A 27,582-nucleotide genomic window follows, 5' to 3' on the forward strand; every position below is an offset into this window, starting at 1 on the left:
GAACCATCGAGACTGTGACAGCTGTCGAGTTATCTATGCCCAAACAACTTCACACGCTTCAGTATCCCTTCAAAGCACAAGATCAATATCTACATGCATTGATTTCTTTCTACTTCACTGGTAGAGTCATATGTGTTGTAATGTATCGATTATCACTATCAGCATGAGCTGTCATGAAGAAAGTGGAATGTACACATCAATGAATGATCCCCCTGAAGATACGGAATGTCTATACTGTGTTCGGTGGATTCAAAATTAATAGTATCATGTTTAGTTTCAACAAAACCAATCGATATCATTCATGTTACTTGCTTGTCAGTTCCAGATTGGTGAGTGGGTGAGTGAGTTTACTTTACGCCGCACTCAGTAATGGTCAAGCAATAAGGCAGCGGTTTCGACAAGTTAATCCAGTGATCAACATCACGAGCATCAATCTACGCATTTGGGATGTGATGTCATATGTCAACCGTGTCAGTGAAGTTGATCGCGTTAGTCGCCTCTGAATGCAAGCATGGCTTACTGAAGATCAATTTTAACCCAGATCTTCACGTATTCCGACCTGGTACAGACCTATAGCTACTTTGTCTGGTCGAGACCCTTTTGTTTCAAAGACCGAATCCGTGAAGATCCGAGGTAGAATAGGCCTTCAGCAATCCGTGCTTGCCACAAAACACGGCTGTGCATGTCATAAGAAGCGACTAGCGGGATCGGGTGGTCAGACTCGCTGACTTGGTTGACACACGTCATCGGTTCTCAATTGCACAGATCGATGCTCATGTTGTTGATCACTAGATTGTTTGGTCGAGACGATTATTTACAGACCAGCGCCTTATAGCTGGAATATTGCTGAGGACAGCCTACAACTGAACTCAGTCACTCACACTTCAAAGGCCGATTATGTCATGCTTATTGTGTGGTTGGTTAGTGTCGATTCAGCAGGATGCGGTACCCTCTTATCGTCACTAATTTTTAGTGGATCACTGTATTCCTTTTATGATCAGTGGGATCACTTTGTAGACTGGTTATGCCCGTTAACATTGAACATATAGGAAGATATGCGTTGATATAACCTGTCTGTCTAAAATGCGTTGACATTTCATGTTTAGATAAGAAAAAACCCGCAACACCTGGTGTCCTCCGTCGTGATGTTGCTCTAATATTGGTAAAGGCGGCATAAAACTAAACTCACTCACTTTTCACTCTGAAGATTCCCCACATGGCTAAACTGTAAAACTTTTGGTAAAACCATACCAGCGTCGTCGATCATTTTCTTAAAATAGGGAGTTACTGTCAATGCTAAAGGAGTGTCAATAATATGATGCATAAAAAGCTGTAGAAAAAGAAATCTAGGTTGGCAGCTGCCTCTATCGTGTAACTATGGGCCTGCATACTCCGACTGAACTGAGACAGACATAACTCAAAACTCAAATACGTTGTTGTTTTGATTTAATACCTCCCTCCTGATTCATACTCAACTAGTCCTAATGTTCGTCTAACAATATTGCTTCACTATAATGTTATTCAGATTTCTCCGACAAAGCTATTAATATTTAAAATGGATAGGCTTCTTTCTGTTGTATTTCACACAACAAAACAAGAAATCGGAAATGAAATATCCACGGATCAGTACAGCTCTTTACTTCAAAATAGTTTGACATATCTCTCAAAGATGAGTGTAATGATGTGTGCACCATACAATACAGAAAGCTGTTAACGCTATTTTATGATTGTAACACCTTGAAATTGTGTTTCGCAGCAACGGTTGGCACCGGGATGGCAATAAAAGTGGATGTTAAGGAAACCATATCAGCTGGAGGAAAAAAGTGTTGTTGGTAAGTATGTTTATGTAACTATTTTGACGTCGTGACGATGTATGGCTGGTGTTGGTCTATGATGATAATGCTGATGCTGTTGCTCATGGTGACGATGATGACGATGGTTGTAGAAGAGTGAGTGAGTCGTGTTTGACGCCGACTTTTAGGAATATTCCAGCAATATTACGGCGGAGAGGTTGTGGTGATGATGACGATAATGATGCGGTGATGATAATAATATTGAGGAGGACAGTATCGTCGTTGACGACGACGACGACGATGATTATGATGATGATGATGATGATGATGATGATAAAGCAGAACAGATCGAATACTATGACTCCATTTGTTTCCTTGACATCATGTCATGGTTCAAATAGGCAAAGTGGATGAGTGAGATAATATTTGACATCACATCAGCCATATCGTAACGAGAATATATTTGATATTGAAATGAAATATGTATATATTATATAAAAAACTGTCGTCAAAGCACAGTTAAACAACTGGAATACAATTAACACTAGCGTGGAAAGTTAAAACTAGTAGCACTATTTGGACAAAGGAATATAAAATAACAAATAGGTAAAGATCGTGCCTCAAAACATCAAACCGGATTGTCTGGCACAAACTTAACATTCCATTGTTTATTGTGACATCTGCAATTGTGCAGAGTGCATTAGACAACAAACAAAACAAGCCATATTACACCAAGTACTTCAGTAAAATGAGTTCTCTCCACATTTATTTGTGCGAGGGAGTGTTGTATGAATCCAGTTCGTCCTAGGTATTGAAACAGTAATGTGATACTCTGATTGCACTCTACTAATGTGAAGCTTTATGTGTTTATCAATACCAATAGCTAGAGGTCGATATGTAATTATTCTTGTCCTAGAACCAGCAGAGTACTTGCTCCACTCAAGTTACTTGTAACACTGCAGCAGCGCAAAGTGTATGACTCTGACATTCCCCAGGACCTGGTCGTTGATTGTTGTCCGTGTCGAGTGAATTCAAGGTCGTCCACTCAACAGAATCTCTCCTGAACATCAAAGCCTCGCGTTGTCATCGTACGCATTGACTTTGATTGAACATGCCTACGTTCACTCAGCGATAAACAAGTACCCCGCAGCATCACTGAACGGACTCATTGTCAAGTCTCCGCGCAGCACGGCCTTGTTGAGGAAGAGTACATATGCTCTCCCATGGGAGATCGTCACGACGGGAATTGGTTCTATAGGCCTTGTTTGGGTGCAGAGTCATTGTAACCTCGCGCCTTTTAAGGATATAACTTTGTAAGTTAGAAGACCAGTTATCTTACAGTTCATAATTACATCCTCCTCCCAGGGTATCTATGGAGACCCTTCGTATAGAATGTCACATGTGTCAAGCTGATATATTACTGGGGATCATGGCTAAATGTTTATCACATTGTGATTGTGAACTCACCAATGTTCCAGCCATACGGTCTCGTTCTGTGCATAATCGAGACAATCTAGTGATAAACAGCTTGAGAATCGGCCCATCTATGCAAATGGGGTACGATGGCATGTCATCATATAAACTAGCGTCCAGAAGGAACGCCACCAAATATATTCTGGTCTAAAACAAAACTGAAGCTAAATATGGTAAAATTAAATGTTTTATTGCAAAATTCAATCATTTAGCAACACTACGTAATGGATAACAAGAAGAAACACGACGCAGCTCTAACCTCGCATGAATGACACTGAGGTGCATTATCCAATACAGAATCGACTGGGAGCTTTCTGGGCGGCACATATTGTTCAATGCCGGGTGTGGCCACCTTTAGCACTGATGCAGGCCCGGGCCCGGTGTCGAACTAAGAAGGCGAGTCTTCTGACGTCTTCATTAGGGATCCGACCCCATTCCTTTAGTAGAGCAGCTGCCAAAGCGTTCCTCGTCAATCGCTGATTTTGACGTTTCCGAATACGACGTCCCAGTTGTTCCCAAAGGTGCTCAAATGGGGACAGATCTTGAAGAGCTGGAACTTGCTTTGGTCACCCAAGTTCACTCTTCGCTAGTTTCGCTGCTGCCAGAGTGGCACAGTACTGGTTCTTCTCCATCTGGCACGTCGGTGTTGGCACGCCTACGTGAAACCCTTGAAAGGTCTATCGGCAGAGAGACCATGTATGCGGAGTCACACACAGCTGTCTGCTGACTGGATGCCCAATACTGTTAACGTTTGATGACGACATAGTGACGTATCGGTTCAGCAAGCGCAGCACCGATCTTCATGTTGGTTAGAGACCTTCCGTCTGTCACACTTTGGCCTGTCTGCAGTTCTGTCATTCTTTCGTAGACATGTGACAAGTCTTAAGATGTTGGATATGCAGCATCCCATGGTCCATATTGTCTTCGAGATAAGTGTTTTACCTATTTTCAATTAATTTGACAATTTGCAGTCGTCTTTATTTTGGTGGCGTTTCTTTTGGCCGCTAGTTTAGTTGTGATAAGGTCGAAGTGGCGCAGCCGATCTACACTTACCAAGGGAATCACATTTTTCTGATACATGCTTGCTACGCGAATAGCCTTCAACTTTCTTTGCCCGTACATCCGTTACTTATTGCACGTATTATAACTATATTTCTATACCACAGTTTTCAATTGTGAAAAAATGGCATCTGTTTCAGGACAGGCTACCGTTTCACAAAGCCATCGTGTGTTACAGTGTGGGAGGTACGGCAGTCGTAGCGTTAAGACAGGTTCGTGAAACGGGTCCCGGGATGCCGTACAAACATGACTGTAACGCATTCTTATGAACAGGATGTAACGCGTGAACAATATAATTACTCTGTTTTTTTTCATTGACATCTTCCCTTAACAATATGCGCTGTGAAGAGGAAATCCAGTATATGAAAGTTTCCAGCCACGGATGTTCTTAATGATATTGCCATACAGTTCTTCTTCGCTTGCACCAAAAACCTGAATATAATCAGCATCAGAATAAGAATTGTCATGAATGTTGACATCAAAGGTTCTATTTTCTTTATCAGATTCAAAATCGATGAAAAGATGTCGCGATAAATACAATAGATTGAGGCTTGTAACAATGTTATCAGATATCAACTAAAAAAATTAAATACTCCTTTTTGTCAGGATTATCGATGTAATGAATCGAAAAGAAATTGAAAGAACTTAGTTTTTCCTTAAGAAGAAACGTTTGGAAGCTTGTTTGGTGTAGAAATATTTATCTTAAAGCCATATGTGGAGACACTCAACAAAAGTCTCATCAAATAAATATTATAAAAGGTCTTGTGGAGGAAACATGTGTTAGAGGATGTCTTAACTCAAGAGGCAATTTATGATCGCTTTTAACAAGTGATTCAAGATCCGTGTATGTTCTGGACTCATTACTGTTGGACAAACGGAAGTCCTCCAGCACTGGACGCTTCGAAACACGCAGATTTCAATGCCTTCGGGCGGAAAGCTGTTAAGCCGAACGAGGACAGAACCGGCCATCAAATGAAATGAAAAACCTATACCCGTAATAATAAAAGCACTTTCGAGAAGGAAAGGGAATTAAATCTGTCGTAATTGCAAGAAAACTGACCTTGTTATTTATTGGTAATGCGTTTGCGTCGGTAGTAAACTTCTGTCTCACTGACAGTTGAACTTTGCTTCGTTTTGTCCTTCCCATAAAATCGTTGGCCGGAAGTCGTCTGCTCCCTCAAATGTTTGTGCTTCTCTTCTTCCCCACGCTATGGCCGCATTTTGTCAGTTTCCGGTTTCCTGTGATTAGTGAGTTTTTATTGACTTGTTACGTGTTTGGATTACGTCAAGGTATTTGTTACCATACGTGACTTGTTCTCCTTTGGTTCAAGATCACGGACACCCCTGATGATGGAGAGATGTCTCTTTGTCACGTACGGCTCAGTTACATCAAACATACTGACTCTTTTTGGTCACATTCGTTCATATGAACGAATATGTATGTTATCGTGGTCAAACATGTTAAAAATATTCTTAGTAAATAAATATTAATAAATATTAACTTCAAGGTATCTGTTGAATAATCGCGGCTAAGAAAGTTAAATGTCATAAAACATTCCCTCTCTCTGTGTATATGTGTGTGTGTTCAAACATGTTAGTGTAAACATTAACGTTAAGGTATCTACTGAATAATCGAAGCTAAGAAAGTCACATGTCATGAAACAGTTTTCTCTCTCTCTCCTTCTCCCTCTGTGTGTGTGTGTGTTCAGTTGTATTTCTCCAAAGAAGAGTATGATGCATAACATATATGTATTTACACATCAATTGACATAAAAAAAATATATATTGGTTTGAGATTTTTGTGTTTCGTAAAATATATATATGTATGTATATATGTATATATGTATGTATGTATGTATGTATGTATGTATGTATGTATGTATGTATGTATGTATGTATGTATGTATGTATGTATGTATGTATGTATGTATGTATGTATGTATGTATGTATGTATATAAACAAACTGTGCTTTGTCGGCATGATGTATGAAAGACCTGGAAACAAAATCAGGGCAACCTGGGATAGATTTTGGTCCTTGGTTTCCCTATGGGCCCCAAATCTTCACAACGACCACTGGCATCTCACGCGACTGGACTCTGTGCTTACTTTCCCATGAGTGCCTTAGAGAGGGATTGTGCTCCTCAGATGGTTCAACTAGGCCCCTATGTGATACTGTCCCTCCTTAATGAGGATATCTATTGACAGTTAGATTGATCTACATCTTCGCATTTGAGGCGTTTGACACGTGTGTGGTGTTGAGCGAATTTAATCTAACTCGCTAGGATTGCCAATTTGCTTGAGTCCCCTTGTAACAATGGTTAAATGTTAAAAAACTCCATTGATAGACAACCTGATTGTTGCAATGTAAAGGGGATTTTCTTTATTGTTATGCATAATTTATACGTCTCCCGTTGGTTGGGAATTCTGCTTAAGAATTGGTCAACAGCAACTAATGTTGGTTGTCGGAGCTCTATTTCTGGTGTCCCCAGTCGTGATTTTGCTGGAATATTGCAAAACGCGACGAAAAACCAAACTCACTCACTCACTCACTTACTGTATCATTTGTTTTCCTCCAAATCAACTTTCGATTCCCCATATGTATACAATGTGTGAAGTCTATTTCTAGTGATATTGCTGGAAAAGCGGCCTAAGTTCAAACTCACTCACTCAAGACTTTCAGTTCCGCACATGGGTACAATGCGTGAAGCACATTTCTGGTGCCAACTACCTTATATTGCTGGAATTGGCGTAAACCCTCTCTCTATATTGTTTCCACCCTCATGAGTACAATGTATGAAACCCATTTTGGGTGTTCCCCGCCGTGATATTGCTATCGTATTGGCGTAAAACTAAATGCACTTACTCACTCTAGATCTACGGGAGTAGTCGAGCTGCGAGCGCGTTCGCTTGTCACGATAAAGATCTGGGTTCGATTCTACATGGATACAAAGTGTGAAGCCCATTTCTGGTGTCTCCTGTCTGAAACATTTCTAAATGTCTCGTAAAACCACACTCACTCCAGAATACCTCACCTTGCCATCAATGGCTTGTTTTTTTTGTTGTTGTTTTTTTTTATGTAACGCCTCACTCATCATTATTCCCACTATGGTGATGTTAGTAAACAATAATTAATAATTAGTTAATCCTGTTAGTCGCCTCTTATAACAAGCACAAAAGGCTTATTTTAATCCTCACGTGTCATTCGTCATCAAACAGCTGAAAAATGCTGAGAGCGGTGATAACCAACACAAGATAACCAGCCTATTCATAGGCTATATAGTTTCTTCAACCTCATAACGCATTTCTGTCAGTTTTGACAAATGGGAGTCTCGCCTGTCCTCACGCACGTTACCTGTGTCTCTTACGGTCTTTTCGCTTCTCTACAAACCATACCATTCAGTCTCCAGCTTGTTGTCTTTGATCTCAAACCCTTTTCATCTAAATCTCGACAGTTTGATCAATGGGATCCTGAATAAATAATAAAAATTTAACATTTACATCGGTGTCACTTGCGGTCGAAATGCAATCTGACGGCCGTGGCCGCGAATATAATAAAGTTGATATTGGTTTCGTGTACTCGTGACCGCAGCTAACCAGCTCAATTCATTTGCTTCTGAAAATAATCATGGCCAAATTTGTATTATCAGATTCTATCTTCTGATTTATTTACCTTAATCTTGTGGTGAAGTACAGTCGATATCCATCTAGCTCAACCTCTAATAATCCCGACAGCTGTATGTTTGATTAAACTCGACTTGCAATCATGATCGTTAGGGTCTTTTCTTGCTGGACTATGAATAATGCACGCATTATTTGTTCATGCATCATAAACTGAGCTAATAGTTCAATTAAGAAATGTTAAATGTTTGTTACGAATAAATGATTCATTTACTTCAAGATTTTCAAAGCACTCGGTTAATTTGAAATGAAGATCTGCACATGCGTATTGGCAATCTATATTTGAAAATGGAATGAAATATTAATTGTTAAATTAAAGATGGGGATTTTTCTTTGCCTGTCAGCATCTGTTGAATAGATGGCGAAATAGTCCCATTTTTATGACGTCATCAAACACCTGCGTGACCTCATGTCGTCAATGACCTTGGAAAACACTAACCTTATTTTTCACCACGACCTTGAGCGGTCCTCACAGTCAGGGGTATAGTTTTAGTTCTGACACCTAGCAACCATACAGATAGATGAACTGGTTTCATACGGTTTGACAGTGAGAATATAAAAACCCCTTTCACCTTTGGATCATATATCAGTTTCATTCCTGAATACACATCACATCCAGGTCTCTCTCTATCCCTCTTGAAAATGGAAGTCCTTCACCGGGATACTCTGAGGAAGAATTATTCTGGCCTCGTGCAAGTGATACAGAGAGTAGAAGAAGTTGTCGACAGACTGGTACAGTTTGGAGTGCTTACCATCTTCATGAAAGCTGAGATTATTGAGAAGTCCTTTGATCGGGTCAGAGAACTCCTGTCCATGTTACCTAGACGAGGCCCCCAAGCATACGTTCTGTTCTGCAAAGCCCTGGAGGAATGCGGAGAGATACAGGCCATGGCATTGCTGGGACTAGAGACAGACAAGACCGAATGTGATGATGGTCGTTACCTATCTACGGACAGTACCTCTCTCAAACCTCAAACACAGTTCCAAGAACGGCTGAATTCTTTTCAGTCTTGGCCTGTAAGATGAAACTGAGTCCTAGTCACATGGCCCAGGCTGTACTTGCTCGGAGGAGATGCTTGCAAGTGTGTTCAATGTGGCGTCATTCTCAAGAACTGGGAAGTCGATGATGATCCTTGGAGTGAACATGAAAAGTGGTCTCCAAACTGTCCGTACTTGGCCCTGGTAGGAGTCCCTCAAAAAGAGATGGCCCGCTGGGGTAGTCATTTGGATTTACGTGTTTAAGAGATAGACTGGATGTATTTGTGACTATTTGGTTGTCATTGGTTGATATAAATGTCCTAACACAAGGTAGATGCAAGTACAGCAGAGTGGCGCAGTGGAAGGGCACAAGGCTCATAACCCAGAGGAACGTGGATTGAAACCACGCTCTGACCCTTTTTGAACACGAGGGGAGTTCTACATAAAGGGTTACGAGGGCAATCTAGCTTCATTTAGCTGTGGACCTGTGATACTGACACTTCATCCGCCAGTATTCAACTGCAACAAGAAAATGGACAGGAGATACTGGAGACCCTATCTGGATGACCCTAAGAAATGGACCAATGTAGACGACTATGTGATCTATTACGAGCAACAAGGGGTCAAGATGGACCTACCCACGTCTACAGACGTTTGCTCTCACGTCTCCCACCCACAAGTCGTTCAACAGGCGAAAGCTAAGTTGAAGGAAAAAAGTGTCGTCCATAGGGAAAACACCATGGAATCAGTGCTCACAAAACGAATGAAAACAGGTTTTTAAATAGAGACAAAAGGCTAAATGTGTCATTTGTAGTAGGACTATCGCCGTGTGAACATGTATTCCTGTCCAGTATGCTCAATATGTTTGGGCTCATGACTTGTCCCGCCAGATTCGAACAAAGCATTCTGGAGATCATCTCAAGCAGCAGCAGCAGCAGCAGCAAAAGAAAAAGCTGGGTGATGAATTTAGGTTGCAACACCCGTTTACCATGATTGTTTCTGGGCCCACCTCCTGGGGAAAAACCTACTTGGTGAAGCAGCTTCTAGAAAGATTGAACATTAAACCATATCCCGAAAGTATTCTATGGCTCTACAAAGGATGGCAGTCCTCCCTTGTATAAAGTCATTCAAAGACGTGTTTATCCCTACGTTGAATTCCATCAAGGCATTCCTTCTGACCTGGAAAAGGATGCGTTTCTGGACCCCCAGGTGGTGAACGGCGTTGTGCTTGATGACTTAATGTCCACAGTCAGCAAAGATCCACGCATTACCGATCTGTTTACGAAAGGAAGTCTTCATCGGAATCTCTCAGTACTTGCCTTGAACCAAAACTTATATTATAGTAAGGATCCCACACAACGAAGGAACTGTCACTATCTACTTCTGTTCAATAATCCTGTTGATCAACAACCCATCATGACTTTGGCGAGACAGATGTATCCAGGAAACACAGACCATTTCATGGACCAGTTTCAAAGGGCTACCCAGAAGCCTTATGGACACTTGCTGGTTGATCTAAAACCCCAAACACCTCCCCATTTGCGACTTCGTCCTAATGTGTTCAGTTTAAAAGTAAACCTCCGAGCTAGGACGATTCAGTCAGAGTTCGACGTTCATCGTGAGCAGACGCGCGAAGAACAACTCTCAGCCATGCCATCTTGTGATGAATGCGGACTCATGTTTCAAGATCCTTCTGATTTGCAAAAACACAGGCGAAACTGGTGTCCCGAAAAGTCCAATAGGGGCCTTCCTGGAATACCCCAAATTAAAAGGAAATTGAGGAAGACAACTCTGATGTGAAGAGACCACGTTCTCTGTCAGAATGTGACTATTGTGGTCAAGTGTTTAGCAGTAACCATAACTTACAACGACATCTACACGACAAGCAATGTCCTGAAATAGAACAAGATAATTATGATGATGATGAATCATTAAGCAATGCCAACAACAGGAAAAGTAAGATGGCTGATCTCGAAGAGCAAGGTGTCCGGGAAATGTATTCACGTACACGTGAGTTGAATAGAGATGTACTGGATGAGAAACGCCAGCTGTACGCGAAGAGAGGTTTTATCGAGGACGTAATCCAAACCAGGCTGAAAAAATTAACCTGGATCACGTTTTAGGAGACGTATGCTCGCTTTATTACTTATCTGTATCATATGCAGTGGGGCCCAAGGAATATAAACAGAAGTAAAAGATAGCAATAATATGTATGATGATGTGTTTTCCAAATTGTTCAAATACAAGGCTTGGGTGGAAGGGTTGACTGAGGATGATGATGATACAGACACCCTATCTGAGACAGAGAGCGAAGGACAGGAGGATGATGAAGGACAATGACATGTACAGTAGACTACTTGGCGTGCTCCTATCCCATAGTTTTACTCATTTGAAAACGGAGCTAATAAACCACGAAATCTATATATCTTTTGAGTTTCTGTGTGGTACCCATCTTTAGTCACAAGGTGTGTGCCAAGTGAATGCTCCCCATGGAGTTGTCCATTGAGCATGGGAACATGCAACTATTTACACCAATGCGTTGTCTGACACCATAAAACTTTTCCCAATGGAAATCTAAGGAAGCGCACGTACACGGCAGCTATAGGACTGAGTTACAACAAAAGCTATACATCACTATATGAGTGTATTCAATTGATCCATTTATATTTGTTTTAAAATGTCTTATCATGAGGCGTTCATTCAATCCTATTTAGCCAGAGAAAATTCATAATTCTATCCTTGTAACACTGCGAACGGCCTCATACGCATACACTCAATGCTGTCTGTCGCCAGTGTAACAGTCGACAGAAACACGACAGCCCCTCCTCGCTAGAGCAATGTGGGTCACCACATGTTTAAATACAGCCTAGCATTGCTTTAAGCCGACCCTAAAGATTAAACTAATTGAAACTCGTTATTGTATGGCAATACTGTCCAGTTAGTCTAGCTCGGGGCAGTGCATGAACGGTTTGTGATAAAACTTGTCTACCCAAGACTTGTCGGTGCTAATATGTAGCAGTGACTGAGAGATGCACAGATGTGTATTTTCATTTCATGTACTTTGGTGGTTTAGTCATTCCATACAATCACAAACATATGAGGTTTGGGTTTTACATGTCAATATCATCCTTGAATTCGCATCTCCCGCACTGGATACACTGGTTTAGCATGAAACAAACATGTTGACATTCCCAGGCAGGCTACCATAAGGATACGGAAAGTAACCATGGCATAACGGCAAGTCATTTTGATTCGTTTAAACATGTAGTATGGCAAATGTGTCCTTTACATCTATGTATGCTTCATCTCTGAATATGTATGGATCCAAACAAACCACAGCAGGCAGAAAATATGACATGCGAGAGAACGATTTGAGGAGATATCATGACCACTTGGCTGAGTGAGCTCTCTCGGCTGCAGGCTGAGACTGCACCATACCTCAACGTCGCGCACTTTGAGATATGCAACAGAAAAGGTGATTGGGCAATACGTAAACATGGTGTAAAGACAAGTCAGGTGATTATTGTCAGTGGAGTTCAAAGGAAAACCGGATGAAACTGGTTTGTAGACCAGTAAGTATTGACACTTGCTGATTGGTCCAAATCAATGGGGTCATGCCATGGCGTGATGTGTCATACCGGCGGGGTGTGAGCCGTGAGGTGTTAAAATTAGGTCATTGGAGCGCCTGAGTGAGTTCGATACTGTACGGTGACTGGTCCAAATGAATGGCGTGATATGATGGTGCGATGTGTCATACCGATTCCCATGAGGGGTACGCGGTCTTTGACTTCCGCGAAATGAGGTCACGCAGGTGTTTGATGACGTCATAAAAATGAGACTATTTCGGCATCTATACAACAAGCATCATCTAAAATGACCTTGACACAGATATGTGCAATGCAGTGTAAAATAGTGAGAAAATGGTTTTGTTGTTCATAAGGAAGTGCATGCTGCTACTGACGTTGTTGTTGTTGTTGTTGTTGCTGTTAATATTTAAAGCCACACCAGGAATATTTCAGCCATGTTGTGATGACCACCATTAATATTATACATAAGAGAGAGTGGTAAAATATCTGTCAACGAAGGACAGTAAAACAACTATATTATCACGGACAGAAAACTAGTTATTAACTCTAAAACAGTTTAAGTGTAGAGGACGATACAATATAAAAACGGGCTATAGGACGTCAACAACTGACGGTAGATCACCATACTAGGGACAGGACATATTGGACATTGACATGTAACATGTGTAGGATAGAAAACACTGTCGCCAGAGGACAGAAAGCTGAATAGGAAATCACAATTACAACTAAAACTAGTATGGAATGATAAAACTAGTGGCACTATTTGGACAGTAGAATATAGAAACTGGCTAATACATCGCCAACAACTGAAGGTGCATCACCATCACAATTTTAGCCAGTATTAACATGACAAATTTAATTACCATTAAAAGTAAGGTAAAGTTAAATTCACTTTTAAGTTTTTAGATTTACGTACACTCTAAGGCGGAATGATGATGATGATGATGATGATGATGATGATGAAATTATCCAAATAATACAAATTCACATGCATTGCTTAAGGCCATCACTAATCGATCCCTTCCAATACCATATTCTAAAGCACACTCGAAATCGACAATAAAATTCGCAATATTCAGAGTGCTTTGGAACCTATTGACAATATTGACTCAGTCTGTTCTCGCTGCTGCTATGTCTCAAGACGTCGCCCGGCGTTGGCTAGTTGGCAGAAATGGTGTGTAATTAGTATAATCTGAAAACACGACAGTCAAGTTCTGATACAAGCATCTTCAATTTACTCCGGTAGTTAGTCTAGACGCAGGAGCCTACTAATGGACGCCATCATGCATAATAAGTTGGACTTACAGCGATCGGGAAGACTCATGTATGTAGCATATGCCATGAGTTTTAATTGTGTTAGTCCTGTCAGTTTGTGTAATACGATACATTCCAGATTTGATTTCACATCCATGAATTTGCCCTTGTCATGAATTTGGCCACATCGCATTTCTCTTAATCACCCTCGCAATCTTCTTCCAATATGGGGGCGAAAGTATGGTGCTGAAACTGTTTCTCGCTGACAGAAAGTTACGTCGTCATTGATTCTCCGATGTAGCATGGTTTGGTAATTAGTACATGGTCATCACAGTTCTTTTTACTCCAGCAAATCAAATCATACTTGTAGTCTTAATGATCGCAGAAAATTGAACATGGTATCGTAATGGGTATTTTGTTTGCATTGGGGAAAAACATATTACAGATTCGCTCAACTGAGTTCAAGAATTCAGTCAATAAATATTCAGTTTGCTTTATGCATCTACTTTTGTTGTTGTTATACAACAAAGCAGAATATGTCTTTTAACGTTCCATTTTCATCAGGGCATGGATGTGTTCCGACGTCGAGTGTAATTAGTGAAGCAGAAAATTCGTTTGATATCTAGCTAGTGGTATTGTCACGTCTCTGAAACTGCCATGTCTGTCTCGGGTGAGAGGACGTGGCCTAGTGGTTAAAGCTTTTGCTCATCACGCCGAAGACCCGGGTTCAAATCCTCACATGGGCACATGTGTCCATTTCTGGTGTCCCCTGCTGTGATATTGCTGGAATATATAGCAGGGAAAACGAAAGTCACTCACTTACTCACCGATCTCGGTTCATTCCCTGAGTTAGAAATGGCCCGAACAACGGGACCGGATGATCAGTCATATAGCTGAGATCATGCTCAATAAATCTTTGAACATCAAACTCTGATAACGATTTTACCGTGCATTAAACACTGAGGCTGTATTTGTACCACAAATCTCACAAGCCAAGTGGCAATTATCCCCTAAACGCTTAATCTATTTCTCGAGTTTCATGACTACGTGAAAGCGTTCGCTCGGCATGTGGGTTTCTCCAGGTATATATCATAAGTGAAGCTCATTTCTGGCGTCTTCAGCCATGATATTGCTGAAAAATAGGTAAAGGTGGCGTAAAACTAGTAACATCACTCACTCACTGACCCATAAATTGATCTTCAGTGACCCTGTCATCAAGGGCGACTAACGGCATCAGGTGGTGAGGCTCGCTGACTTGGTTGACAGGTGTCATCGTATCCCACAGGCGTAAAACTAACTTTACTCACTGATTTCTAAAAGTTTTTATATGAACAGTTGACTTACACTTTAGTGTGTGGGTGACGGGTGCAACCAGTGTGCCAGGATACGCTTACCCTTTGACGAAAACTTGATATCTAAACGAATTGATAATGATTTATAAGCATTCTCATGATATAAATAGGATCTTGAAAGTAATCTGAGGGTCAAAGAAATTGGTTCATATTTTTTTTTTATAAATAACTGCAAGAAGAGACTTAAAATCCTCTATCTTTCATATGTCAAACACGCTACTAACAACTAAATACTGAGCATTTTGTCTCTCCACGTTGACTTGAAATATACGACATCAACGTTGGTTTACAGCTGTAACTATTATGTTTTTGTTGCAGATCGCATGTGGTAAGCAAGATCTTTCACCATGGCAACCAACGGAGCCTCCAACATGACCAACAACGCCACGACGCTGCTGTCAGCAACGACGTCAGCGGTGCCTGTGCCACAAAGTGACGAAGCCTCCCAATTTGAAACTTCTCAAGCCACTTTCATCATCGTGATCGTTATGTTATCACTATTTACAGTGTTCGGAGTCATTGGCAATGCGTTAGCGTTTTATATCTATTCTAAGAAACGGGACAAAACTACATCAAACGTGTTCATTCTGGCGTTAGCTGCGACCGACTTTGTCGTGTGTTTGGTGGTGGTACCGTACACAATCATTGCTGAATCGGTGGAATATGAATTTGTCTACGATATCCCTTGTAAGCTGTACATGTTTTGCATAACATCAAACGTTCCCTTGTCTGCGTTCATAATGACGGCCATCGCCTTCGACCGCTACTGCTGCATCTGTCATCCATTTCTGCACGTGCTGACCGTGCAGCGTGCAAAATTTGCCTGCGTGGCGCTGACAATTCTTAGTGCTCTCCTTGGCGTCATGACTGCTTTGAATTTCGGAGTCTATGAACTCCAAAGGCTCGAAATTCCTTTAGAAGCTCCAGGAAATGGAACAAGCTTTAACGAAACGTTAAACGAAACAGACGTTTCAAGGCAGACATATTACGACGTGATGAACGTCTCGCTCAGCTACGACGTCACAAACAGTACTGGATACCCTCAATACAATGAGACCAGAGACACTGAAATACACAAAGTCTACCTGGGCGTGTGTGTACCCGGAGCCATAATACTAAGCATGGATTTTACCAGGATTTACCAGAAACTTTACGCTGGAACGTTTCTACTGTGTTTGATAGCAGTGGCAATCCTTTATACGCTCATCTACAGATCAATCTTAGTTCGAAGACGCTGGAGATCCAAGAGGAAGAGGATGAGCTGCTACACCAGCGTCAACGGCGTAGAGACGGCAGCAGAGGAGACTCAATTGACGGCGATCAATGGAAACAACATAATAACGGACGAGAAGAAGTCCAAACGTCCCTTTCAGAGCCGCCAAGCGGCCATTAGAGAGAAGACTCTGTATGCCAATATTAAAACTGCCGCGATGTTGTTCGTTGTAACCGTTGTCTTCGTTATTTCGTTCCTACCATCATGGCTGATGGGACTGCAAATTATACAGTTCAGTGTCATTGTATACAACCTGTACTTCCTAAACAACGTAGCCAACCCGATAATCTATGCCTTCATGAACCGGGCATTCAGAGATGATCTGAGGGCGTTGATAAGAGGCTGTAAATAGGTTCAGGAAGGAGAAAACTGTGTAATGAGACACACGAAACTCTTAGATTTTAACTGGCTTATGTGGCCTGTATGATTGTCTGTTATGTTTTCGTTACGGACTTAGCTGTGTTTCATCGCTGAGATCTGGATCCACTGCGAAGTTCGACCAGGAATGGACAAGGATCACTCTGTTCCGCGACATGCGAAAAGAGTCCGAACCTGAATATTATTTTTGTTCTTAGACACTAGGCGGTTGCTGATGTACATACCAAAGCTTTTCTATAACTAAATGGATCCATTTATTGTATATATCACATTAAGCCTGCTATTATACAATATCACTGAGTTTAATCGGTGTTACGAATCACTTGACTGAGCATGATTGTATAAACCAAGAATCACTGGAATAATTTTATTTCTCACGTAGAATCACTTTTACTTGTAGGGAAATACTTCATTACTAGAGACATTTGTATTGTTTCATATCTATATTTTCCAAAAATGCTAGAAAAAATGAAATTGTTACTAAATTTAACATCACATTGCCAGTGTGTGACCCCTACTCTGGATATGATGATGTTCCGTTTAGTGACACGTCGACTGTTGTAAATATACATTGTAATGATCACGCTTTCAGAGTGTGAAATGTTTTTCAATGTTATTTTATGTTCTTAGTGTCATTACGATCCCTTTAGTTTTCAGTTGTGTATATGTTTATTTATCCGACCAGGTTGGTAAATCACTGCAATAATTAAGTTATATTCCTCGTTCCTGATTCGGGATTTCTAACTGAATATGTTACCCAATAATTGTTTGCCATTTACGAATTTTATTTCCACAGAATTATAAAACCACCGATGAATTATCCTGCTGTGTTATGTATATTTTGATATTTGAATGTACATTTACAAAATGTAAATAGTTAGGAAAAGGAAAATATGTATGGATCATAAGTACTGTTATTCAATGTTTCTGTGATTTATAATGTACATTTCTCAAATATCACACCTGATCTTACGTAACATGCACTGTTGACGTAACATGCATCTTGTTAAAAGCGATGTTCAACACTTTAAGTGTACTGTAAAATATCTGCCAATATGCAAACAAACTTAATTTGGGGCCATAAAACATGATACGAAGAATTAACCGTTAAAGGAATCTTTACTTTACAGCTCTTGGGCATGATGCACTGACATTTCATTTCCAGCTAATTATGAGATTGTTTTAGCTGAAATAACTGTGGATCATTAGATTGTCAGTAAATGGAAGTAAGCAATAACACCGCCATGAAATCTGCACCTAATGTTAGGGTGGTGTCTGATATCATTTAATCGTTTGTTTTAGAATCTTTATTTTGCGCAACAGCTCCTCATTACTACTGATATCACAGGCTCCGTTGCCCATTAAGTCATTTCCTGTCACGAAACACTTCCTGTTGAGACGTTCATCTGTCACACTATATTGACGCTTCTGTTGATTCATACATGTTGATAGACGATAATGAATTCATCTTTTCTTTATCAAAATAGTTTAGCTGTATATAATATATTATAAACAAAGCCATTGTCATTGAAAGGTGTCAAGACATTATTCATTAGAGAAATCTTTTTTCAAACGTTTGATACTAAATTGAACTTTTCTTTATGAAAACAGATTAGCTGGGTATAACATGTTATAAACAAAGCAATTTTCCTTGAAAGGTGTCAACACATTATTCATTAGAGATCAAACATTTGCCCCATAAATAATGTGTCGATTACTCGTGCCATTAAGCCTCTTATGTGCTCAAACGGATTTTTCTTGCAGCTGTCATGAAGTCACAGACGTCCATTAGTCAATATTTCACACACTGGGATAGAGTGTTATGTGCTATATATTTGATATGCTGCAGAATATTGATATTCTTTGATATTCCTTGTCAGCGTCAACGTTATATGGTCTATTTGTGATGTCAGTTGAACAGTGTTGAGATGTGCGGCTTCTGATGATGATGTAGATGACTGACGCTGGTTAATCTGTTGTTATTGTTTGCGAAGGCGCTGACATCAATTGGAATTGTCACTCATTTTCCGGTTATGAGTTATATGTGCTACATGTTAAATATGCCCGTGAATATACCTTATTCAGCGTCTTTGTTTAAGCAGAGACCCATATGATAAAGGAGTTGCTTGGTAGCCAAGTGGTTAGGACCCTAAAGACACGGATTCGGTTCCCCATCTGTACATTGTGTGAACCCTGTTTCTTGTGTTCCCTGCTGTGTTATTGCCGGAATATTGTGTAAGTGTCGGAAAACAAGACTCTCCATGAGACATGTTTATTGCTTGTGTTATTGTAATGTCAGTCGGAAACAAGAAACTTTATACACTCTGAAGCAGTTCACTGTGCCATTTTATTCTCAAGCGAAAGACATGAATGAAATCAGAAGGTCAGATCGAGCAACGCTTTCATCAATGCTCATCACATACTGTATTGCATAGAAGTGGTGTGGTCGATTCGACTTTGAAAACAATAAATCAGTATACAGACGACAGTTGGAACATACCACACGAATAAGTGCACACTTTCGCTGTTTATTTCATCATAACGTGATATAGGTTCGTGGTTAATAACATACATGATTAAGTAACGTTAGAATGTAATAAGGTGATATTAATATAATGTTTGAAACTAACGACAAATCATAGATCAGTTTTTGAAATGTTTGAAATAATACTGATGATTCATGAACAAACATGACACTGCCACGATCGTTTTGACTGATTCTCATACTGAGTGCATATCAAACCTATCTGAAAAGCTGAATAGCCTCCTCCCGCGACCTCAGCCTGAATATCACTATAACTGAAATTAGTCCTATCCCAACTGCATAGGTCGATGGTCATGTTGTCTATCACTGGATTGTCTGATCCAGACTTTATCATTTACAGAGCTCCGCCATATAGCTAGAATATTGCTGACTGCGGTGGTAGACAACGAACAAACAATCAGAACAACAAAGTATTCCATTTTAGGTATTTCTTGTTATTTGGTAGTTTTCGAGAAACGGCGCGTCGAATGTTATTGCGAAATTGATGGCTTTGGTTTGTTAAAAGTTTGTTGATGAGCGTCGCCAGTTGTAGTGTTCCAGCAATATACACTGGATATTACACTTTGCTACAGTGGAACCACTGAAACATCGCCAGTGCTTTGTCATGTCGTGAAGACGTTTGGACGTTTGGAAGTATCTCTGAGACATCCTGAACCATACCGCCGTGGCTCCAATTATAGGAATCATCCGTTGATAATGTAACACTCGGGTTGCTTTACGCGTTGGAAGCCTTTGAGGAGGCCCTTCACTGGTATTGTTAGACTCTGATTAATGGATGCCAACGGTACCGGTCACTGCAAATGTCAATGGCATGGAAGCGGTGAATTGTAAGGGTCTGTCACAGATTCTCTGATTGCGCAGGAAATGGGTGTAATTGTGGGGTAACGCGTCACACCAGTACACCAATTCAATCACAAAAGCTAGAACTCGTAAATGGCAACTTCATGTCTATACACGTGATTAAGTTTTAAGATCAAACCCAGTATTTATGCGATGCTTTTCTGCTGATGCTATTCGTTGCGGTAAATGCATCAACATATTGTACCACATCGGGATAATGTCAGCATGGCGTCATTTCAGCAAAACATTGTATTGTAGATATACTATTAAAAAGGAAACGCATAGCTGAAAATTTATACAATTAAGGTTCAGTAATAGAGGGCAGTCATGATGAAAACCCGAAAGAACATTAACGGTCCAAAGCTGCAAGAAACTGTACGTCACAAATGACAAGTGTTCCAAGGTCAAGGTCGCAGAGCAGTCAGTATCTTGTGTGGCCACCATTAGCATCAATGGTTGATTGGCATCGGTGTCACATAGAATGGGCCAGATTCCGGATGAAGTGTCTGGGAATGAGTTGGTGCTTTTCTTTCAAGGCCACATACAGAGCAGGTACCATCTGTGGCTGAGGGTCACGCTGTCGCACAGGACGATCCAATTCGTCCCACAAATGTTCAACAGGGTTAAAATCCGGTGATCGTGAGGGCCAATCAGGAACCTGAGCGTTGTTCAGGGCAAGGAATTCCCTGGTTATTCTTGCTGTATGCGACCGAGCGTTATCCTGCTGAAAAAATGACGTTCTGACGGTTCATGAAAGGAAAGACATGAGGCCTGATGATTTCATCACGGTAACGTCGAGCTGTCAAATTGCCCCGGACTGAATGAGATGTGTCCTGCCACTGTATGAGATGCCAGCCCAAACTATGACACTGCCATCACCAAATCTGTCCACTTCCCGTACACAATTTGCAGCGTAGCCTTCGTTCCGACGTCGATATACAAGTGCTCTTCAGTCGGAATGTTGCAGCATGTAACGTGGAGATAACAGTTCCCCACTTTTGCAATGGCCATGGGAGATGTTGGCGACACCCCTGTGCGCGTTGTTGCCGATGTTGACGTGTAAGGGCAGGTCCTCGCAAAGGTCTTCTGGATCGATACCAGCCTCACGTAAGCGGTCCCTCACAGTCTGATCAGAAATTGTTCTGAGTCCTGGCACTACCGACTTTGTGGAGGATGATATGGTGAACCTGTTCCGCAGATGTCGAAGCCGAGTAAACCTGTCCTGAGCGGGCGTGGTCACACGGGGTCAACCTGACCTGGGGCGATCACGTGTTGTCCCTTGCTGCTGATAACAATGCCGCAGTCTTGCTATGGTACTTTGACTCATTCAGTTGCCTTGCAATCGCAGACAGAGTTCACCCAGCCTCCAAATGACCAATCGCATTGTTGCGTTGCATCAGTAAGTCTAGACTATAACCAAATTTAAGGTTGACAACTGTCGCAAGAGCATTGAAACCCCCGGACTTTTATTGGAAATGATGCATGGAATCTTTAATGCAAAAGGAAACGCATGAATTTCTTCCCGTACACAATTTATTGCATTTATTGAAGAAAACATATTTTGAGGCGAGTTGTCCTCAATGACAATGGATTCACTCGGAATTGTTTGCACATTGCACGTTCACCATAGATATACTGATTACATCGACAACAATGATTCAAATTCGAAAAGTTACATGAAATAATACTACCTATGCATATTTGTTTTAGTAGTTTATCATGTCAGATCCATTTACTTTTTACTAAATATTGAGAATTCAAGCTATTCAAAGCAATATTACAAAACATTGAAAACAGGTGTGTGAGTGCTGTTTTTGCAATATTACAGCAACATCACAAACAGGGACACATATTGTAGCCGTGTGGGGAATCGAACCCGAGTTGAACGAGTGAACAATATTACTACTTAACTAACCCAGATTCTTTAAACGGATAAAGAAAATAAAAAAAATATGTGTCAAAGTAACTTTTTTGTGATATATTATTAATACTTAACGTTTCAGTTAACAGTTTCTGATTGAATGCTTATTTCAGTTTAAAGTTTTAATATCTTGAACTGTTGGTTGGACTGTACACACGGTGTATAACGGAATAATTTCTAGGATTGGGTTATTAGGCATTTTATCTGATCCCACAACGAGCGTTCGCTTAATGTCAGAATGGAATTAAGGCTTGTGAGCTCGAGCGTAAAACATGAAAAACATCCATTGTAGCCGTGACAACTCATCTCGAGTTGTAAGAACCAAGTGACAAACAATTTTAGGTACTGTAGTAAATTCATGAAAATTTCACGAGGTCTTAGTTACACCTTGTTCACTTGATACATGTTTTACAACGCAATTTGAGAGGGGCAATGTCAGGAAAGCTGAATTTCAATTAACAAGATGCGACGTGTTAACGTCGAAAAACGTTTCTTGTCCACGGGCCAATGTAGCATTGAAGCACTTTCAAATTAAAGTCATTGAGTGTGTTTCGTTTCAAACTGCAACGTTCAACTGAATTGTTTCACGATGGCGTTCAGTCACCAGAGTCTCAAAGTGTGAGTGAGTGAGTGAGTGAGGATAGTTTTTTAACAATATTCCAGCAATATCATAGTGGAGGACAGCAGAAATGGGCTTCACACATTGTACCCATGTGGACAGTCTCAGACACTGACAACCGATCACGTGGTAATAATTTGTTGTTACCACTTACGTCATGAACGAAATGTTTTAAAAGACTACAAAAACTGTTCTAATAGAAAAAAAATTGATACCGCAAGCTATTTCTGTCTCTTAAAGTGTTATGTTACGTTTAATGACCGATAACTAGTCTCCTTTTATCTTTCTGGGATGTTCTCTCGTGGAGGCTTGTACTAATCGGCAATGTATGGCTATATTAACTAGATATCCATGTTTTTGTTGCCTGTAATGTGTTGTCTAAGCGCCTTTTTCCGGACACAAATTGTGATTTGCTACAGCACTTGAATAAATCTTGTTGATTTATAAACAAGGCGTTTTGTTTTGTATGTTATATGATCGCATTCCAGTGTGGCGGACTATGTATTTCTGTCGAGGATCGGATACAGTGTAGCCATTGGAATCGCTTCATCATTAGGCGTAATGGCATAACTGATACATTTGACGTAAATGGGGGTTGTAAATGTGTTGATGTTATACAACATTATAGATCAGTAACGCCGACACGTCGATATTTACTCATTTTAATACAATACCTTATATGTCACGATGAAAGAAAATAAAACATGGCAAAATACAAGGTTTAGTTTATCATATATCAATATCAGTACCAATGGCTTTAATGTTCTTCTCCGTGAAATACTGTGCAAATAAGTGTTGAATGCGCTCTTCCAGTCGGAGTCAACAGCAGTGGACTTTTTTCACCAGATGTTAATTTAGATTCACATGGTTGTGTATTTTGACAACACGGACGTCTGTGATTTACATTGAAATACCCGATGGCATTACAATGATTAAGGTTCAATAGTGCACCCTTTTATGTTGAGGTTGAGGATCGTTAACCATTTTTTAGTTCTGTTGAATGTCCCAAATCCTATCGATAGCTGAAGTCATCGTGCGAGTTGAAATGTGTTTTCTTGCAGTTTTCTTCATGTTTGAGCTGGATGAGGAGAAGGAGCTCAAAGCTGCCATGGGTATTAGCGTGAGTGAATTAATTTTACGCCGCACTCAACAGTATTTCAGCTATATGGCGTGGATTTTAGTCATAGTCATGATCAACTTACGGGACGACAAAATCAGAAGAGAGCACTCTCGTTCATCATCTGATAGTCTTAATTTTAATAAATGTAATACATTGTATGCTTCATTTACTGATGCTGATCTTTTGGGAACACAGACCACTGTAACGACATTTTCGGGTACACGGAACTGTCATTCCAGTGGTGGGGAAGTCTGCAATGAACATGACCTCTTGTAGTGATGCTTCTTGGTAGGAGCAGAGTTGCTCATTCTTCACGTTTCTTTCGTTACAGAATGTGATATTGGAATGTATCGAACTTTCTACAAAATCATTCGACCATCGGACTTCGCTAGATTGTGAATTCTCTTCATATCTAGTATTGATGACGACACAGATCCCCCAGGTCGGACTAATTATAGACGTCCCTTGTCACCGTCACACAAGCTGTTCACCTCTTCAACGTAACACAGAAACTGAAAAACTTCCCTTGATCCCGTTCCTGAATGTTTTGATCCTCAAGTTTGTTCACTTTGTAAAGGTCACCGACCTCTGCTTATTTTACCGCCTCACAAACGAAGCAATGTCACAATTTTGCTATTCCGTCTGTACGAAGCTGTAAAACTGTCGACAAATCATGGTATATGTGACATAATAACATTCTCTCGTTTTCGACACAAAATGTCCAAAACACGTTTTAACAATTAACACATGTCCAGACATATTTAGTTTCTTAGCATATACATTTGGATTTTGTTTAGATAATTAGCAGGAAGGTTCTTCGCGTGTGTTGAGAAAACGCGCAGATCGGTTGCCTCGTTTAGGTTTAATACATGTCGAAAACAGAAAACTGTTTATGCCGAACATTTGTTAAATACATCAACATATACTTTGCTGCTAATGCCATGCAAGCTTTGACTGGTGTTTACTGCCGACAGAGATATGACAAGCAATCAGGTACTTAAGTAATGAACCTGCAGCTCTAGCTACATAGCAAAGAGTCTTGTATTGTTCAAGGCCGAAAACAATAGTTGATTGTTTTCATACTTCTGTGGAGACAAGGTAGCAGATGATATCTTACCTAGGACACAGCTGGACACGATGTGTGACACACCAGTATTCCAGCTCAGCATATGACGTCGGTCTCTAAATAACTGAACCTGGATCAGACAATCTAGAAATGAGCATAAGCATCGATCTGCACAATTGGGATACGATGACATGTGCCAACCACATCAAAAAGCCTGAACACCAGATCCCGTTTGTTGAATCTTACGACAAGCATGGGGTGCTAACGACCAATTCTAATTCGAATCTTCGTCGAATTGGATTCGAACATGTAATACCAGAACCTGCATGAATCAAAGTGTTTTTCATATAATATTAAGTATCTGCGTGTTATGACACCACATATCCTTGTATACATACCTCCTGACCAGTCCGCATGCATGCAGGGTAACGAAAACAGGCCAGTGTTGATAGCACATCACATTAAAGGTATATACCCATGCATACCGCTGATAGTCGGTCTCAAGACGACTGTTTGAGAGCGCCTTTGAACTCCGTATTCACGTGAGTTTTTAATATGCACTTGAATGTACTAAATGCCTCTACTGGTCGAAGAGAGACGGGTAATATGTTCCACAAAGTTGGGCCGACAAACTGAAAAGACCTTTCATCAAATGGATTCTTCCGACTGACTACAGTCGCATGTATTGTTGTGATGGCGTCTGGTGACGAGTTGGTTGATATTCTTGCACAACGTATGAGACGTAGACTGGTGTTGTGCAATGCATTGGACATTAGTACTAATACTTGGTACTGAAGAGGCTGTCGCATGGGTAAAAAGTGCAATGCCATTAGAACAGGTGTTACATGCTCTGTCTTCTTCATCCAAAACGCAAATTACTTCTGGCTGCAGCAGTGTAGACCAAACCGATTATGAACATCCTTATACACAATGCAGTAAGGTAATTATCTATGTCTGTGGTAGTACGGAGAGATAGGGGCTGGGGCGAACCTGCTTCATCTGGTCAAATAAACACTCGATAAAAACGGTTCCATTAAGATCCACTAGACGATAACACGTTATTTAATCCTTTATCCTAAATCTGGCCTGATCAGGTACTTAAGGAGGCTTGCAATCGTGGTCGATTTGCCAATATATGTCAACCGTTGATGAAAAACTGGATTTTATCTCAGAACTGTTGCAGTGTTTATGTGTACTTGTGTAAATTTGATGATTTCTGACGAATTGTGCGATGCATTGTATGTGGAGTTAAGATAACCGAATCAAAAGGTTGTCAGTACAACTGATATTAGTTGGCTATGAAGGTGTTTTATTGGCACGGCGAAGTCGATCCTTCTTCACAAATGGTTTATATCCCATGGATGCTAAATCGCACTTACTTTAGTGTGCAATACCATCATACCAACGTGGAAACAGTGTCATGAGCATCTGAAACTATAACTTGCAATATGGAGTATTCATCAGGTACATTCACGTCACCCAAATCATAAAACTGAATGACGTAGGATCAGAACGATTTCAAATTTTGAAACTGGTATGTAACTTACCAGTCATTATGAAATGATTTCAGTGTTTAACTGCGGTTGGTTATACCATACAGCTTTACAATTCTTTCAGGTTTCTTCGAAAGATCAGATTCGAGAAAAAACTTAGTGAAGTTCGAGAGAAACAATCCATACAACCCTCTTACATCAGACCTTTTCAAGCATTTTAAACATTTTTTCTTATCACTTTGTATGGCTGATATGACAGCAATGGCATTAGTGATATTAATTATATTAGTGAATTATTGTATTGATCTGTTTCTCTTCCCCATACAATTGAGAAGGATAAATCGTGCATAAATTCGACCATGGTGAAGTTGTAATGGATGATGGCGGACTGTTGGGATACTTGGCCACAGTTGTATTAACATTTGAACGTCATGGCCAAATGATGGAAACGGCAATACAGATGTGTCGGGTAAGCTGAAATGAGAGGCTAAAATGTTGTGAACCTACCAACGATGGTCAAACTTGACATATTTTTTAAAACGCTCGCCTCATATTTTTGTATGAGATTTCCTGCATCTTGCAGACATTAGAAGTATTCCCCTTAAAGTCATCCACGATATGAACGACGCCACTGTCATTTACATAAAGCTGAATGGCAAATCCGGTGAGTACAAATGATGTTCAAGGTCACAGTCTGTAGCTATCACGAGTGCCTCATCTTTGGATATATATACGCATTGTATGCATTGATTAGCTTAGTCTTGCTAATTCTCACGTAGGTACTTGAGCAAATCACTGTAATATTGGTGGGTTGTCCTGTAGTTTGATTCCTGTGGGTAGCCGGAACAATTACATATGACAGTTTTCTAAAATGACATTGCGAAAAGAAATTCATCCTTCCTTTCACTATTGATCATAACATCCTTCCAAGGAAATATTTCTGAATCTGTAAAACATTCACTAGTTTCTCTATATACGAATCTGACACTGAATTCGTTATCTGTGTGGTAATTCCTCGATACACTTTGAGTGGTATTTATCACCACACTGGTTTAACATATACTTGCCTGATAATAGTACTCAAGAGTACTGAAATTATCTCGGTGAGACACATTCCCATACAGGAACGCCTACTCCAGCCGCCTCTTTTTA

At 40.4% G+C, this 27,582-nt stretch overlaps 1 protein-coding gene across 2 annotated transcripts in view; it reads left to right on the top strand.

Moving 5' to 3' along the window:
* Positions 1–17,648, top strand: part of LOC137268613 (orexin receptor type 2-like) — a 38,413-nt gene extending 20,765 nt beyond the window's left edge. For both annotated transcript variants that reach the window (XM_067803188.1, XM_067803187.1), the window contains exons 2-3: positions 1,757–1,832; positions 15,494–17,648. In XM_067803188.1, the coding sequence (XP_067659289.1) occupies positions 15,523–16,800 (1,278 nt within the window). In that variant the 5' untranslated portion in view covers positions 1,757–1,832; positions 15,494–15,522 and the 3' untranslated portion in view covers positions 16,801–17,648. The remainder of the gene's footprint in view (positions 1–1,756; positions 1,833–15,493) is intronic.
* The last annotated feature ends 9,934 nt before the right edge of the window (positions 17,649–27,582 follow it).

This window comes from Haliotis asinina, chromosome 16 (assembly GCF_037392515.1).
Source record: "Haliotis asinina isolate JCU_RB_2024 chromosome 16, JCU_Hal_asi_v2, whole genome shotgun sequence".
Taxonomy (NCBI): Eukaryota; Metazoa; Mollusca; class Gastropoda; order Lepetellida; family Haliotidae; genus Haliotis; species Haliotis asinina.